Genomic DNA, 15,135 nt, shown 5'->3' with positions numbered 1-15,135 from the left:
GTGCTGGCACGGGGAGAACGTGCAGATTCCGCACAGACCGTCACCCAAGGCCAGAATTGAACCCGGGTCCCTGGCGCTGTGAGGCAGCAGTGCTAACCACGGTGCCACCTTTGTCGAGTGTTGCGACATTCATGGATTATGAGGGTTGCCTATTTCTGTTTCCCATGTTCCAGTGTTTACTTTGCTCCTCCTTAGCATGCAGTGAGAATCTTTCATGGCCTCATTAACTAATGAGTGGGGTTTTCCCTTTCTACACTCATTCCATTCATTTTAATGAGCAGGAGTCACGGGCCAGGGATTGGGAAATTTCCGGCCAATATCTCCACAACCCTCAAAGTCATGAAGTATATTCAATTGGGTAGTTTGTTAATAACTCCTTTACGTCACCCTTTACGTTCCACTGAGACACACTTCCAAACAGAAAACAAGGAAGTGAATAACTAACCATCCACAACCTGCTGTCAGTGTTCAGCTGCAGGGAATGTGGTTGCTGTTGTAGAAGGAAGTGACTGAATATCTAAGTTAGTTGTATACCACTGCATTCACTCTGCAGTGGCTAACGGCTGGATCTTGCTCTCCCACTTCTGTATTCAGATTATGGAATTGGGTTCCAATTTTTTCTCATTGAAGGTCCCTTCTGAGGACGTTGCTTCCTGGAACCTAGGCCTGTTCTCACTACGGACAATAGCCAATGGAGAGAGACTGCATTTAGGCAGTCAACTTCAGTGTGAATGTTAAGCCAACTATACAAGTCTCAAGACACTAAATCATACATTGAATGTATGCTAAAACATTGAAGAGACTGCTGGATACAGCACTTGGGGCGAATGGGATCAAAGGTTATGGGGAAAAAGCAGGATTAGGCTATTGAGTTGGATTATCAGCCATGATCGTGATGAATGGCGGAGCAGGCTCAAAGGGCCAAATGGCCTCCTCCTGCTCCTATCTTCTATGTTTCAATGTTTTCTATCTCAAACCCACAGCCCTATCAGCTAAAAGGACAAAGGTTCTTTTAAATTCATTTACAGGATGTGCTTGTCACTGGCAAGACCATAAAACCAAGAGAAGTAGAAACAGAACCAGGCCATTCGGCCCATCAAATCTGTTCTGCCATTCAATGAGATTATGATACAATCAACTCTAATTTCCTGCTTTACCCCCAAAACCCTTGATTCTCTTAATGATTAGAAATCTGTCTATCGCAGCCTTGAACGTACTTAATGACCCAGCCTCTGCAGCCCTTTGAGGTAAGAATTCCACAGATTTCCTACCTTCTCAAGAAATTCCTCCTCATCTCTGTCTTAAATGAGTGGCACCTTGCTCTGAGATTATGCCCTCTGGTCCTAGGCTCTCCCACACGGGGAAACAACCTCTCAGCATCTACCCTGTCAGGCCCCCAAGAACCCGATATGTCTCAATAAGGTCACCTCTCATTCTTCCAAACTTCAATGAGTACAGGCCCAACCTACTCATCCTCTCCTCATAAGAAAATCCCTCCGTACCCGAGATCGACCTAGGGATTGGGCTTTCTGTGGACTGCCTCCAATGCCAATATATCTTTCCTTAGATAAGGGGAGGAAACTGTTCACAGTATTCCAGGTGTGGTCTAACTAGTGCCTTGCATAGGTTAAATAACACTTCCCAATTTTTATATCCCATTTGCTTTGAAATAAAGGCTAACATCCATTTATATTCGCAGTTGCCTACTGAACTTGCATGCTAGCTTTTTGTGATTAATGCACGAGGACTCCCAAATCCCTCGGTGCTGTGGATTTCTGCAGTCTCTTTTTCCATTTAAATAATATTCAGCTCCACTTTCTTCCTACCAAAGTGAATAACTTCACATTTTCCTACATTATGTTCCATCTGCCAAGTATTTGCCCACTCACTTGTCTACGTTCCTCTGTAGATTCTTTGGGCGGGATTTTCCGGCCAGGCTCACCCCAAAACCGGAAAATCCCACCCGAGGTCAATGAACCTTGGTATGGTCCATGTCCCATCCACTACGATTCCCGTGGCAGGCGGGATGGGAAAATTCCCCCCTTTGTGTCATCCTCACCACTTGCCTTCCCATCTGTTTTTGTGTGAGCCGCAAACTTGGCAACAGTACATTCATCTCCCTCGTCTGAGTCAGTAATATATATTGTAAATAACTGTGGCTCCAGCACTGATCCCTGTGGCACTCCACTAGTTAGAGATTGCCATCCTGAAAATACCCCTCTAATCCCTACTCTCTCAGTGAGCCAATCCTCTATCCATGCTAATATACTACCCCAACACCATGGGTTCTTATCATATTCAATAGCCCTTTGTGCAGTAACTTATCAAACACTTTTTGGAAATGCAAGTTTTTTTTATGAGGATCAATGATAGTTTCATGGTCACACTTCCTGAGACTAGCTTTATATTCCAGATTTTTAAATTGAATTTAAAATCCTCCAGCTGCCATGATGAGATTTGAACCCATGTCCCTGGAATGCTCGGTTACTAGTCCAATGACATTACCACTACACCACCACTGGTGCATCACAAAAGCTCTCCACCTCCAAGCCCCTTTGAAGTCACACCCTATCTGGGCTTGCACTCTTCCTTCATAGAAATCATATCATAGAAACCCTACAGTGCAGAAGGAGGCCATTCGGCCCATCGAGTCTGCACCGACCACAATCCCACCCAGGCCCTACCCCCACATATTTACCTGCTAATCCACGCATCTCAGAACTCTAAGGGGCAATTTTTAACCTGGCCAATCAACCTAACCCGCACATCTTTGGACTGTGGGAGGAAACCGGAACACCCGGAGGAAACCCATGCAGACACGAGGAGAATGTGCAAACTCCACACAGACAGTGACCCGAGCCGGGAATCGAACCCGGGACCCTGGAGCTGTGAAGCAGCAGTGCTGACCACTGTGCTACCGTGCCGCCCCTTCATTGACAAGATTCTGGACCTCCTCACACAACAGTATTTTGGGAACACTTTCTGCCCATGGATGGCAGAGATTCATGAAGGCTGCTCACCGCCTGCTCAAGAATGGGCAATACTTGCTGGGTATTGCGGATGTCTCTATGGGCAATAGTGACAGCTGCATCCTGAGAGGAAATTTTTAAAAACTCACTTTTATTCAGGATAACAGCACAACTGAAGCACTGCAGCCTCTATTCAGGATAAATGACGCGATGTACAATAACCAATAATAGACTGGCAAAGAGATAAACTGTAAAGAACAAACACTGTATTTACCTGTCATTTCTCTCTGGTCATCGTCCTGTACTTCACTTGAGTTTTGTGTCTCTAAAACATCTTTGTTGATTACTCTCGCTTCCTCTTCACTTCTCTCCAGCTCTGGGATTACACCCTCCTTGTCTGTGTTGTGTTGTTCTCTGTACTCTCCACACAGGGCAATTGGAATGGAGTTGCTCTCTGGCAGTGTATCAGCTGTGCTGTTTGCTTCATATTTCGCAGGTTGTTCCTGCAGGATGTCACTCTCTGCGCTGCTATCCCACTCCTTGCCGACTCTTTGTGTTTTCAATATCCCTTTAATTTCCTTGGGTGTCTCCGCAATTACAAGAGTAGCTGCCTCTCTGCTGTCCTCAGAGCTGGCGTTTGATGCCGCTGACATTATTTCAGGCTTCGCCACCTCTTCCTGAGCTGGAGAGAAGCTTAAAGTGTCCATTGCTGTTTTCTCTGCAGGAATCTGTGCTTGCGGGCTGGGCAGAGGCTGGCACCGTTGTTCCGGGAGTTCCTGGAGCTGAAAGTGTGACACTTGCTTTAATTGCTGAAGCATGCAAAAGCTACTCAGACATTTGTTGACTGGGATTCCAGCCCACAATCCCAGCCTCTAATCTATGACCATTTGAAAATGATTAACTCGATTGGCTTAGTTTACTGACTGGAGAAGGCTGGTTAGAACAAGATGACCTCAAGAGAGAGGCAAGCGGGTGTGTAGAGGTGGATGATTTGAATTGAAACCGGAATCAGGTCAAGCCCAAAGAAAGTTGAATTTTAACAAGCAAGAATGGATAGTTTAGGGTCTGGAATGACATGAGTTTTTAAAAATCTTCAACCCGTCCCCAACCTGCGCACTGTGCGAGGGTGGGGCCGTGCCAGCACGGCAGCACAGTGGTTAGCACTGCTGCCTCACAGTGCCAGGGACCCGGGTTCGATTCCCGGCTTGGGTCACTGTCTGTGCGGAGTTTGCACGTTCTCCTCGTGTCTGCGTGGGCTTCCTCTGGGTGCTCCAGTTTCCTCAAACAGTCCAAAGATGTACAGGTTAGGTGGATTGGCCATGCTAAATTGGCCCTTAATGTCCAGGGGACTAGCTGGGGTAAATGCATGGGGTTATGGTGATAGGGCCTGGGTGGGATTGTGGTCGGTGCAGACTCGATGGGCCGATTGGCGGCCTCCTGCAGTTCAGGGATTCTATGACTTTAAGGAGATGGGAAAAGAGGCAGCAACCAATCAGGTTCCAGGAATCCAAATATGTTAATTACTGGGAGGGAGAAGTTAACTGACTATATAGCACTGCTTGTGGGCCAGGAGCAGCAGGAATGCTTCCTGTGATGCCCCCCCCCCCCCCCCCCCCCCCCAGCCCAGCCCCCCCCCCCCTCCTCCACCCCCCCACCCCACCAACATCACCCCCTCACACCTAATCACAGAGCCCTTATGTAGGAAGACCCCCCTCTGGGTCAGGAATTAGACACCACACCTAACTCTGACCCACCTGCTCCGTGGCCTGCTCCAAAGCTCTCCTCTGAACATCTGGCTAAGGAACCCCTCACTGAGAGAAAACTCCACAGCACGTGGGAAAGCCAACGCTTCTCATCTGAAAGCTTTCCCCTGTCACCTGCATAACCCGCCCCTGTTACTATCCAGGCCTCTGTATCCAATCAATATTGTGAGCTATCATGTCAATACGGAGGGCTGTGGTCAAAAGGAAATTCTTGATCTATTTACTGATTTTGCGTGCAGTGAGAGGATTTGAGTATAGGGATAGAGATGTTTTACTGTAATTGTATAGGACGTTGGTGAGGCCACACCTGGAGTATTGTGTGCAGTTTTGGTGTCCTTATCTGAGGAAGAATGTCCTTGCTATAGAGGGAGTACAATGAAGGTTTACCAGGCTGATTCCTGGGATGGCAGGTCGGTCATATGAGGAGAGACTAAGTCGGTTAGGATTATATTCACTGGAGTTTAGAAGAGTGAGAGGGGATCTCATAGAAACTTATATAATTCTAACAGGATTAGACAGGGTAGATTCAGAAAAAAATGTTCCCAATAGTGGGGGAATCCAAAACTAGGGGTCATAGCTTGAGGATAAGGGGTAAACCTTCTAGAACTGAGGTGAGGAGAAGTTTCTTCCCCCAGAGGGTGGTGAATGTGTGGAATTCACTACCACAGAATGTAGTTGAGGCCAAAACGTTGTGTAATTTCAAGAGGAAGTTAAATATCGCTCTGGGGCTAAAGGCTTCAAGGGATATGGGGGGGAAGAGGGATCAGGATATTGAATTCGATGATCAGCCGTGACCAAAATGAATGGCAGAACAGGCTCGAAGGACCAAATGGCCCACTCCTGCTTCTAGTTTCAATGTTTCAACGTATCCAGCCGAGTCAAATCTTATGCAGCCAGTAGGATGGAGTCCATATGGGGCGCGATCTTACCTGCCGTTCACGCCACACTACCGCTGCAGCGAGGTCGGAGAATTTGGCGGGCAGCTACATCTCCATTCAATGCAGCGGGATGGGAAAATCCCGCCGGACTGAATGGTGATAAAATTCCAGCCCAGGTGTTTGTGTTCCTTCCAACAGCATTGACTGGATCTAGTGAAAACCTGAGCCTTCATCGCCAGTGACTTTGATTTGCCAGTTGCCACTGGTGGCAAGTTATCAGGATGTGAGAGTGTGAGTGAGATAAATTCAAAACCGTGACATACTCACCAATGAAGAATTCAGCAGAAAATGTAGAAGCGACAGTAATCTAGCTGCAGAGATCAAAGCACTAAATACTGTCTCGTTCTGCCTGAGGGAGTTTGCATCTGCAGAAATTGAAGTGACTTGCTACACTCCTGACCCAGCCCACAGCCGAGTACAGTGTTTGAGGGGGGAGAATTAATCACATATTTCTAACAGTGCCTGAATTTGTGGCTCTGTGTGAGAAACACTCTGAGCAACCTCCAGCTGGATTAGCCTCAGTGATTCCACCGACCTGATCCAAACTGCCGTGGGTGCTTTTAGCGAAGCCCCCAATATCTCCAGCTCTCCCTGCTCCGTCCTCTCACACTACCTGCACTCCTTCAGCCCGGGAGGAAAATTCTGTTACGATCATAGCTGTCTTGGTGACCGCCTTTTGCAATTGGCTCTCTGGAAGTACACTTGTTATTCCCTCACTGGACAATGTCCCCTTTCTCCTCCCTGAAGTTGAACGCTTCTCTGAGCACGGCATTTTACCTGGCAGTCCAACTGAGAAACACTAAACCCTCAGCCCTAGCTCAAACTGGCAGCATAATGTGGTAACCGACCGCAGAGCTTAAACATGCACACCGGCTAAACTGCCTTAACTCACTATGTGCTCACTTTCCTCCAGTCTCTCGAGCAGACCCTGCTGAGAATGTGAAGTATTTCCTGCTTGCACACCGACACCATAGGCAGGCATCTCTCGCAGGCAGCGTGGGTTCTGTTGGTGGCATTCTTACCTCAAGGGTCCGAGAGTTGCAGGTTCGATCCCAGCCGCAGGGAGCAGCTAACGCACCGAGGGTTCTGCTTCACAATGGTGTACTTGGTGAATAAACACCGTCCGATCCAAAATGATTGAAAGCAGCTTCTAGTCCCCCCCCAAAAAACCCGCACCATTCAAGTTTACACACACAGCAATTGAAATCAGATCCTTTACATATTTCTCTCCTTGGCAAGGTCCGTTCCTGGGGGAGCCCGATTATTGCTTTAAATTCATGTAATGGTATTATCGACATGAACCTCAACAGTTGCATCAAACAAAATGATCTTTAAGCTTTGAAAACCAGCTGTTTGTTTGGATACTGCAGCAACTCCTAACTGAAAAAGAATCCTGCCTCTCAATCCTTACATTTCTCTGAAACGTTGTTAAGACTTGAAGTAAAATTTATGGTCCTGTGCCAATCGCTCACTTGCGGTGTACAAAAGTGATTCATTTGAGCAAAACCACTTTTTTTTATTAACTCTTTACCCTACCCTGTTCTCATTCATTTCACATTAGTAATGACCTACCAGCATTGACACTCCTGCATCACAAGACAAGATTTACTTCTCGCTGAGTGTAGGAGTAGACAGAAAATCCAGCACATTCAGCCGGTTCAAATTCTAACCTCCCCCACACCTTCCACAAAAGAACTCTTTCAGGCAAAACAACATTTCTCAAAATTCCCCTTCCAACCAAACGATGCTCTGACTAAAGGTCGTCTAGACCTGAAACATTGGCTCTAATCTCTCTCCACAGATGCCGTCAGACCTGCTGAGATTTTCCAGCATTTTTCTGTTTTTGTTTCAGATTCCAGCATCTGCAGTGTTTTGCCTTTACCAAGCTATCCAAACCTGTCGCACACATTCATCCTGTACAAGGCGCCTATCCTGATCCCCACACCCCAATCCCAAACCCAGCCCCCCTATCCCAAACCCAAAATAACAATTCTAGGATGTCGGCTGTAAAGGAGCAGTGCTTTTATTACACAAAATGTAAATAAATAATAACCACAAGCCTGTGGTGATCACAACTGGACCCAACCGGGACTAAAAGGTTAATGGACCCTCTCAGGGTCTTGCTTTATACAGGGCTCGGTATACGAGCTCCACCTGGTTGGCTAATTACCAATCCCCCAGGGAGCACGTATTCATAGAAATCATAGAAACCCTACAGTACAGAAAGAGGCCATTCGGCCCATCGAGTCTGCACCGACCACAATCCCACCCAGGCCCTACCCCCATATCCCTACATATTTTACCCGCTAACCCCTCTAATCTACGCATCCCAGGACACTAAGGGGCAATTTTAGCATGGCCAATCAACCTAACCCGCACATCTTTGGACTGTGGGAGGAAACCAGAGCACCCGGAGGAAATCCACGCAGACACGGGGAGAATGTGCAAACTCCACACAGACAGTGACCCAAGCCGGGAATCGAACCCAGGTCCCTGGAGCTGTGAAGCAGCAGTGCTAACCACTGTGCTACCGTGCCACCCAATGAGCCCAATTGGGAGGTCAATTAGTGATTCCCCACGCAGATCATGGGGGTTATCACACCCAGCTTCCCTATCCCAGACTAATCCCCATTCTTCAGCTCATGGGTTTAAAACCTTCATTCCAACATCTTGTCCCCCTCCTGCTCTGCACCCCCGCCTGACCCTATGTACCCACTTGCAACCTCTATCCTTCTGCATCTGCACAATATTCTGGACACAGCCCAACCAGTTCTGTCCACTCTACTCAGCCATGACTACCTTGCATGTTAATTATCTGTTGATTGCATTGTTAAGATACACCAGTGAAGAGCATTGTTTAATTAAGTATCGAGAATACTTTTAAAGGTCATCTATGTGGGGATCCACAAGAGATGGGTGAGATGCTAAATGAATATTTCTCATCAGTATTCACTATTGAGAAAAGCATGGATGTTAGGGAACTTGGGGAAATAAATACACTCTTGAGGAGTGTATATATAACAGAGAAGGAGGTGCTGGAAGTCTTAAAGCACATCAAGGTAGATAAATCCCCGGGACCTCATGAAGTGTATCCCAGAACATTGTGAGAGGTGAGGGAGGAAATTGCGGGTCCCCTTGCCGAGATATTTGAATCACCGATTGTCACAGGTGAGGTGCCTGAAGATTGGAGGGTGGCAAATGTTGTGCCTTTGTTTAAGAAGGGCTGCAGGGAAAAGCCTGGGAACTACAGGCCGGTGAGCCTTACATCTGTAGTGGTAAATTGTTAGAAGATATTTTGAGAGACAGGATCTATAGGCATTTAGAGAAGCAAGGACTGATTAGGAACAATCAGCATGGTTTTGTGAGTAGAAAATCATGTCTCACAAATTTGATTGAGTTTTTTAAAGGTAGATGAGATAGTACAATTGAATGCTTGGCTAAAGGATTGGTCCAGGAGGGAGGGCTTCATATTCCTGGATCACTGGGAAGTTTTCAAGAGAGGAGGGCACCTGTACAAGAAGGACGGGTCACAACTAAATTGGAAGGGCACGAATATCCTGGCTGGGAGTTTTGCTAGTGCAGTTCGGGTGGGTTTAAACTAATATGGCAAGGGGGTGGGGATCAAAAAATTAGGTCTACAAGTGTGGAGGCTGGGGACGAGCTTGGGGCCAGGACAAGGGTGGCAAAGAAGAAGAGCTCTGGGGGAGGATGACCTCACTGGGCCTGGAGGTCTGGAGTACATCTACTTCAATGCAAGGAGCGTAGCAGGTAAGACAGACAAACTTAGGGCCTTAATGCTTATGAGGAATTTGGATGTGGTTGCGGTGACAGAGACTTGGTTGAAAGAGGGACAGGACTGACAACTGAATATTCCGGGGTACAAGTGTTTTAGGCGAGACAGAGGAGGTGTGGTGAACCATAGATGGTTACCACTATGGGTACTGAACCATAGATGGTTAGCACTATGGGTACTTGTACATATGTTACTGTTGTCACTGTTGGGGTTAGGGTTGGGGTGTTCTACCTGTTGGTATTGTTCTGTGGTACACTCCGGTTGGCTCCGCCTACCTGTAGGAGTATAAAGGTCACTGCACTGCCTGGTGACCCTTTAGTTTGGGATTCTATTGTAATGCAGTATGCTCCATTCTTGTTACTAATAAAAGCCTTTATTTCCCGGGTACGATCCAGCCTCCCGAGTGATTTAATCGCGCATCAGGAGGGGCCAAAAGAGGCGGGGGAGTAGCAGTATTAGTTAGAGAGCATATTACAGCGGTGCAGAGAGAGGACAATTCAGAGGGGTCGTGTAACGAGTCACTGTGGGTGGAGCTCAGAAACAGGAAGGGTGCAGTCACTATGTTGGGGGTATACTACAGGCCCCCCAACAGCCCAAGGGAAGTAGAAGAACGGATATGTCAGGAGATAATGGATAGGTGCAGGAAAAATAGGGTTGTTGTAGTGGGAGACTTCAATTTCCGTGGTATAGACTGGAAATCGCGTAGGGCTGGGAGTCTGAATGGGGAGGCATTTGTAAAATGTATACAGGACGGTTCTTTGGAACAATATGTTGATAGTCCGACTAGAGAGGGGGCTATACTGGACCTGGTACTGTGGAATGAGCCCGGTCAGGTCTTCAAAGTTTCGGTAGGGGAACATGTGGCAAATAGTGACCACAATTCTGTCAGCTTTAGGATAGTGATGGAAAAGGATGAGTGGTGTCCCAAGGGTAAGGTGTTGGATTGGGGGAAGGCTAACTTTAGTGGGATTAGGCAGAAATTGGCAGCTGTTGATTGGGAGAGGCTGTTTGAGGGTAAATCCACATCTGGCGTGTGGGAGTCTTTTAAGGAACAGTTGTTGGGGCTGCAGGATAGGCATGTGCCTGTAAAAAAGAAGGATAGGAAGGGTAGGATTCGAGAACCGTGGATAACCAGGGAAATTGAGGGATTGGTCCAAAAGAAAAGAGTGGCGTACGTTAGGTCCAGGCAGCTAAAAACAGAGGGAGCTCTGGAGGAGTACAAAGAAAGTAGGAAAGAACTCAAACGAGGAATTAGAAGGGCAAAAAGGGGTCACGAAATGGCCTTGGCAGACAGGACTAAGGAGAATCCCAAGGCATTTTATTCATACATTAGGAACAAAAGGGTTGTCAGGGAAACAATTGGACCTCTCAGGGACAAAAGTGGGGAATAATGCTGAGAGCCCAAAGAAGTAGGGGAGATCCTAAATGAATACTTTGCGTCGGTATTCACAAAGGAGAGGGATGTGTTGACTGGGAGTGTCTCGGAGGGGAGTGTTGACCCGTTAGAGAAAATCTCCATTACAAGGGAGGAAGTGTTAGGTTTTTTAGGGAATATAAAGACTGACAAATCCCCAGGGCCTGATGGAATCTATCCCAGGCTGCTCAGGGAGATGATAGATGAAATCGCTGGGCCTCTGAAGCAAATCTTTGTCTCGTCACTGGACACAGGTGAGGTCTCGGAGGATTGGAGGATAGCTAATGTGGTCCCGTTATTTAAGAACAAAGAACAAAGAACAATACAGCACAGGAACAGGCCCTTCGGCCCTCCAAGCCCGCGCCGCTCCCCGGTCCAGGATTGAATCCTGAATCCAGGATCCCCACCCAATTTTCCAGCCTATCTACATACCAATATCCTATCCACTGAGCTGTCCCTCACAGCTACGATGCTTTGTTCATTACAACCTATTAACTTACCCCCACCCCCCCATTCCAGACCATGTGATCTCCAGGGAGAGGCGAAAACCCAGAGTGAAAAACCCCAGGGCCAATATGGGGAAAAAAAAATCTGGGAAATTCCTCTCCGACCCCCTGAGGCGATCGAAACGAGTCCAGGAGATCACAATGGCCCCGATCGGAAAATGCTTCCCAACCCTAGTCATTTCCACTTCCACGAACACCATATGAATCCCCTGCCCCCGAGACAGGTTCCCAACTATCCGCAGTCTCACTCTGTACTGGCACCAGCAAGATGATCGTAGAATGAAGCCTTGAAACGAGAAACCAGGAACAATTAGCCCGCGCCGCTCCCTGGTCCAAACTAGATCACTCTTTTGTATCCCTCCATTCCCACTCCGTTCATATAGCTGTCTAGATAAGTCTTAAACGTTCCCAGTGTGTCCGCCTCCACCACCTTGCCCGGCAACACATTCCAGGCCCCCACGACCCTCTGTGTGAAATATGTCCTTCTGATATCTGTGTTAAACCTCCCCCCCTTCACCTTGAACCTATGACCCCTCGTGAACGTCACCACCGACCCGGGGAAAAGCTTCCCACCGTTCACCCTATCTATGCCTTTCATAATTTTATACACCTCTATTAAGTCTCCCCTCATCCTCCGTCTTTCCAAGGAGAACAACCCCAGTTTCCCCAATCTCTCCTCATAACCAAGCCCCTCCATACCAGGCAACATCCTGGTAAACCTCCTCTGTACTCTCTCCAAAGCCTCCACGTCCTTCTGGTAGTGTGGCGACCAGAACTGGACGCAGTATTCCAAATGCGGCCGAACCAACGTTCTATACATCTGCAACATCAGACCCCAACTTTTATACTCTATGCCCCGTCCTATAAAGGCAAGCATGCCATATGCCTTCTTCACCACCTTCTCCACCTGTGACGTCACCTTCAAAGATCTGTGGACTTGCACACCCAGGTCCCTCTGCGTCTCTACACCCTTTATGGTTCTTCCATTTATCGTGTAGCTCCTCCCTACATTATTCCCACCAAAATGCATCACTTCGCATTTATCAGGATTGAACTCCATCTGCCATTTCCTTGCCCAAATTTCCAGCCTATCTATATCCTTCTGTAGCCTCTGACAATGTTCCTCACTATCTGCAAGTCCTGCCAGTTTTGTGTCGTCCGCAAACTTACTGATCACAAGAAGTGTAGGAAGGATAACCCAGGAAATTATAGGCCGGTGAGCTTGACATCCGTGGTCGGGAAGTTGTTGGAGAGGATTCTTAGAGATAGGATGTATGCGCATTTAGAAAGGAATAAACTCATTAACGACAGTCAGCATGGTTTTGTGAGAGGGAGGTCATGCCTCACTAACCTGGTGGAGTTTTTTGAAGAAGTGACGAGAATGGTTAATGAGGGAAGGGCCATGGATATCGTCTATATGGACTTTAGTAAAGCGTTTGACAAAGTCCCTCATGGTAGGTTGGTGCAAAAGGTTGGATCTCATGGGATAAAGGGGGAGGTGGCTAGATGGGTGGAGAACTGGCTTGGTCACAGAAGACAGAGAGTGGTAGTGGAAGGGTCTTTTTCCGGCTGGATGCCTGTGACTAGTGGTGTTCCTCAGGGCTCTGTATTGGGACCTCTGCTGTTTGTGATTTATATAAACGATCTGGAAGAAGGAATAAGTGGGGTGATCAGTAAGTTTGCGGACGACACGAAGATGGCTGGACTTGCAGATAGTGAGGAACATTGTCAGAGGCTACAGAAGGATGTAGATAGGCTGGAAATTTGGGCAAAGAAATGGCAGATGGAGTTCAATCCAGATAAATGCGAAGTAATGCATTTTGGTAGAACTAACGTAGGGGGGAGCTATATGATAAATGGCAGAACCATAAAGGGTGTAGATACGCAGAGGGACCTGGGTGTGCAAGTCCACAGATCCTTGAAGGTGACGTCACAGGTGGAGAAGGTAGTGAAGAAGGCATATGGCATGCTTGCCTTTATAGGACGGGGCATAGCGTATAAAAGTTGAGGTCTGATGTTGCAGTTGTATAGAACGTTGGTTCGGCCGCATTTGGAATACTACGCCCAGTTCTGGTCGCCACACTACCAGAAGGACATGGAGGCTTTAGAGAGAGTGCAGAGGAGGTTTACCAGGATGTTGCCTGGTATGGAAGGGCTTAGTTATGAGGAGAGATTGGGTAAACTGGGGTTGTTCTCACTGGAAAGACGGAGGATGAGGGGTGACCTAATAGAAGTGTATAAAATTATGAAAGGCATAGATAGGGTGAACGGTGGGAAGCTTTTTCCCAGGTCGGTGGTGACGTTCACGAGGGGTCATAGGTTCAAGGTGACGGGGGGGAGGTTTAACACGGATATCAGAAGGACGTATTTTACACAGAGGGTGGTGGGGGCCTGGAATGCGCTGCCGGGCAAGGTGGTGGAGGCGGACACACTGGGAACGTTTAACACTAATCTAGATAGCCACATGAGCAGAGTGGGAATGGAGGGATACAAAAGAATGGTCTAGTTTGGACCAGGGAGCGGCGCGGGCTTGGAGGGCCGAAGGGCCTGTTCCTGTGCTGTATTGTTCTTTGTTCTTTGTTCTTTGGCAGTGCAGTTGATGTTGTCTATGTGGACTTTAGCAAGGCCTTTGACAACGTACCACATGGTAGGTTGTTGCATAAGGTTAAATCTCACGGGATCCAGGGTGATGTAGCCAAATGGATAAGAAATTGGCTTGATGACAGAAGCCAGAGGGTGGGGGTTGTAGAGGTTTGTTTTTCAAACTGGAGGCCTGTGACCAGTGGTGTGCCTCACGGATCGGTGCTGGGCCCACTGTTATTTGTCATTTATATTAATGATTTGGATCAGAATTTAGTAGGCATGGTTAGTAAGTTTGCAGATGACACCAAAATTGGTGGCATATTGGACAGTGAAGAAGGTTATCTAGGATTGCAACGGGATCTTGATCAATTGGGTCAGTGGGCTGATGAATGGCAGATAGAGTTTAAGTTACATAAATGCGAGGTAATGCATTTTGGTCGATTGAACCAGGGCAGGACTTACTCATTTAATGGTAGGGCGTTGGGGAGAATTATAGGACAAAGAGATCGAGGGGTACATGTTCATATCTCCTTGAAAGTGGAGTCACAGGTGGACAGAGTGATGAGGAAGGCATTCGGCATGCTTGGTTTCATCGGTCAGAACATTGAATGCAGGAGTTGGAATTTCTTGTTGAAGTTGTACAAGACATTGGTAAGGCCACACTTGGAATACTGTGTGCAATTCTGGTCACCCTACTATAGAAAGGATATTATTAAACTAGAAAGAGTGCAGAAAAGATTTACTAGGACGCTACCAGGTCTTGATGGTTTGAATTATAAGGAGAGGCTGGATAGACTGGGACTTCGTTCTCTGGAGTATAGAAAGCTTAGGGGTGATCTTATAGAGGTCTATAAAATAATGAGGGGCATAGATCAGCTAGATAGTCAATATCTTTTCCCAAAGGTAAGGGAGTCTAAAATTAGAGGGCAAAGGTTCAAGGTGAGAGAGGAGAGATACAAATGGGTCTAGAGGGGCAGTTTTTTCACACAGAGAATGGTGAGTGTCTGGAACAAGCTGCCAGAGGTAGTAGTAGAGGTGGGTACAATTTTGTCTTTTACAAAGCATTTAGACAGTTACATGGGTAAGATTGGTATCGAGGGATATGGGTCAAATGCAGGCAATTGGGACCAGCTTAGGGGTTAAAAAATGGGGCAGCATGGACAAGTTGG

General features: G+C 47.3%; 1 protein-coding gene across 12 annotated transcripts in view; it reads right to left on the bottom strand.

The window, feature by feature from the left end:
• The window catches only part of svild (supervillin d), a 214,367-nt gene that overhangs the window by 87,235 nt on the left and 111,997 nt on the right, over nt 1–15,135 (bottom strand). For all 12 annotated transcript variants that reach the window (XM_078223785.1, XM_078223788.1, XM_078223790.1 and 9 more), the window contains one exon: nt 3,244–3,751. In XM_078223785.1, coding sequence (XP_078079911.1) covers nt 3,244–3,751 — 508 coding nt within the window. The remainder of the gene's footprint in view (nt 1–3,243; nt 3,752–15,135) is intronic.

Source organism: Mustelus asterias, chromosome 11 (assembly GCF_964213995.1).
Source record: "Mustelus asterias chromosome 11, sMusAst1.hap1.1, whole genome shotgun sequence".
NCBI lineage: Eukaryota > Metazoa > Chordata > Chondrichthyes > Carcharhiniformes > Triakidae > Mustelus > Mustelus asterias.
This window is presented reverse-complemented; position numbering and strand designations above follow the sequence as displayed.